Below are 1907 nucleotides of genomic sequence, written 5' to 3'. Positions count from 1 at the left end.
AGCACAAAGAGGCTGCTTTCTTTTTGTGAGTGCACATCGGCTTTGCGCAAACACCAGGCATTCATATGTTTAAGTCTACTGTTCGTATCATCTTTTTTGGTATACCAAACCACACTGGGGGTTGCATTACATTAATATTTTGAGCTGTATGAGAGCTACTGGTTGTTTATATTATTAATCTAAGCTCATGAGGAGCACACAATGTCTTATTTTGTAGCAATACTTTTAGATCCAACATTCAACATTGAGCGACCCCTGTACATTGCATTTGGTGTAGAGATCTCATGTACAAAGAAGCTTGTTTTGTAATATCCATTCCCCAACTCTTCCTTTCATCATCTCCATCATAAAACTTTTAAGCACAGCTAAAGGGATCTGCTCAAGTGATGATCGATCATATGTTTCCTTCAGCTTTCCATTCTGACGACCACCGTCTCCTTCTATGGAGAGATATTTAGATCGAATCCGACGCTCATCCCATTGTAAGCGATAGGCGCATACATCCACAGGTCATCAGAACTCAAAAGCTGCAAACAAATGGTTCAAGAAAAAAGCTCAGCGAGGTTTTCTTCCTTCATCTCTCGCTCAAACAAGATATGGTAGAACGTGCAGCGTCACCTTGATTTGGAGATGCAGGAACTTCACGTACTCAACTGCTTCTTCAAGCATTGTGCTGAGATCTACCTGCGTTACATCGACGACCCACAGGCGGGATTCGTTAGATTTCTGTGATCGAGCACACAAATTAAGAGAATAATACTCTGAGGTCGGAGTCTTTACTTTGGTTCCATTTGGAACCAGGCTCTGTAATGTCCTCAGCCTCTCATTGATTCTTTCTCTCCTCTTCTGTAGACATCGATCACGCAGTAACAGTAGCATCGGATTAGAGCACACAAATGAACACTGTCGTCAACCTAAATCAGTGTCTGTTACGTACCCTCGCGTAAAGGCTTTGGGGATCGGTAGATGAACCCCGACCAGCTGTTGCTTTCGAGCTAGAACTTGTGATGCCAGAACCCAGCAGCTCCTGAGAACCATTGCAGTCCTCCTCCGAGCTGTAGCAGCTGGAGCTTTGTGAGTTCAGCTCGCCATTGCCTTCTTCTTCATTGGCAGTGGCAACGGTCCTCTGAGCTTTCTTGGGTTGTGGATTCTTCCTCTTCTTAGGCACCTAAGCGATATTTGCAACGACCATCAATATGGTTCGGAATCGGCAGTGGAGTGGGCAGAGAGATAAAAGTACTGACCGATGCGGCGGCCCGAGCCTTCTTGTTGGGTCTGACGGTGTGGCCATCCCCGCTTCCTGTCATCTCCGGCATCTCAAGCTCACTTGTAGTGACTCTTTTCTTGGTGGCCTCGGCGTTGTGATCACAGGGAAGAAGGGGAATTGGCGGCTTCGCGAACAAGCCTCCGACTTCGAGATTGAATTGATCCCCCGGGAAGGATGGCGCGGTGATCTGCTCCTCACCAGTGCAAATGCTGTAGCCTCCGTAGTCGGCGAGAGGAAGAAAACTACTAGAATTGTATTGAGGCCAGTAGGAAGAGTATGAATGGGAGCTGTGATCAGAACAGAGCATGGCAGGCGTCACCATGCTCAGGCCTTGATCTTGCTCCTCAGCAAAATGGTGGGAGTCGCAGAGGTGTGTCATCATCTCGGAGTCGAAGCAGCTTCAACTTCCTTCAGAGACCAAGCCTCCAAACTCCATAGATGGCACTCGAGAGTGATCGAAAGGCTTGGTGACACAGTTGCAGAGATTGGGGAGTACTTATACGGGAGAATGATGCCTGCAAAGGCTTGACTTTCCTCTCCGATGAGCATTTGCAGGGAATAAACTATTTCCTGGTGGCGACATATTCCTGATGGTCTACCATGGGCGACCACAGCAAAGAGCCAAGAGGGAGGCAATCGT

At 47.5% G+C, this 1907-nt stretch overlaps 1 protein-coding gene across 1 annotated transcript; it reads right to left on the bottom strand.

The window, feature by feature from the left end:
* Nucleotides 1-585: 585 nt before the first annotated feature.
* On the bottom strand, nt 586-1646 carry LOC135629275 (transcription factor bHLH84-like). Its single transcript, XM_065136451.1, has 4 exons — nt 1245-1646; nt 938-1168; nt 781-846; nt 586-726 (listed from the first exon to the last, which is right to left on the bottom strand). The coding sequence occupies exons 1-4, from the start codon at nt 1644-1646 to the stop codon at nt 586-588; spliced, it is 840 nt and encodes a 279-aa protein (XP_064992523.1).
* Between the last annotated feature and the right edge of the window lie 261 nt (nt 1647-1907).

Source organism: Musa acuminata, chromosome BXJ3-1, assembly GCF_036884655.1.
Source record: "Musa acuminata AAA Group cultivar baxijiao chromosome BXJ3-1, Cavendish_Baxijiao_AAA, whole genome shotgun sequence".
Classification (NCBI taxonomy): domain Eukaryota; kingdom Viridiplantae; phylum Streptophyta; class Magnoliopsida; order Zingiberales; family Musaceae; genus Musa; species Musa acuminata.
The sequence above is the reverse complement of the archived record's forward strand: the minus strand, read 5'-3'. Positions and strand labels throughout refer to the sequence as shown.

Excerpts from the sequence above, each read along its gene's own strand:
- LOC135629275 (XM_065136451.1), bottom strand. The coding sequence starts at position 1,646 with ATGACACACCTCTGCGACTCCCACCATTTTGCTGAGGAGCAAGATCAA. Across the intron at positions 847-937 it reads CCCAAAGCCTTTACGCGAGG|AAGAGGAGAGAAAGAATCAA; the intron begins GTACGTAACAGA and ends CGATGTCTACAG. Across the intron at positions 727-780 it reads TGGTTCCAAATGGAACCAAA|AAATCTAACGAATCCCGCCT; the intron begins GTAAAGACTCCG and ends GCTCGATCACAG.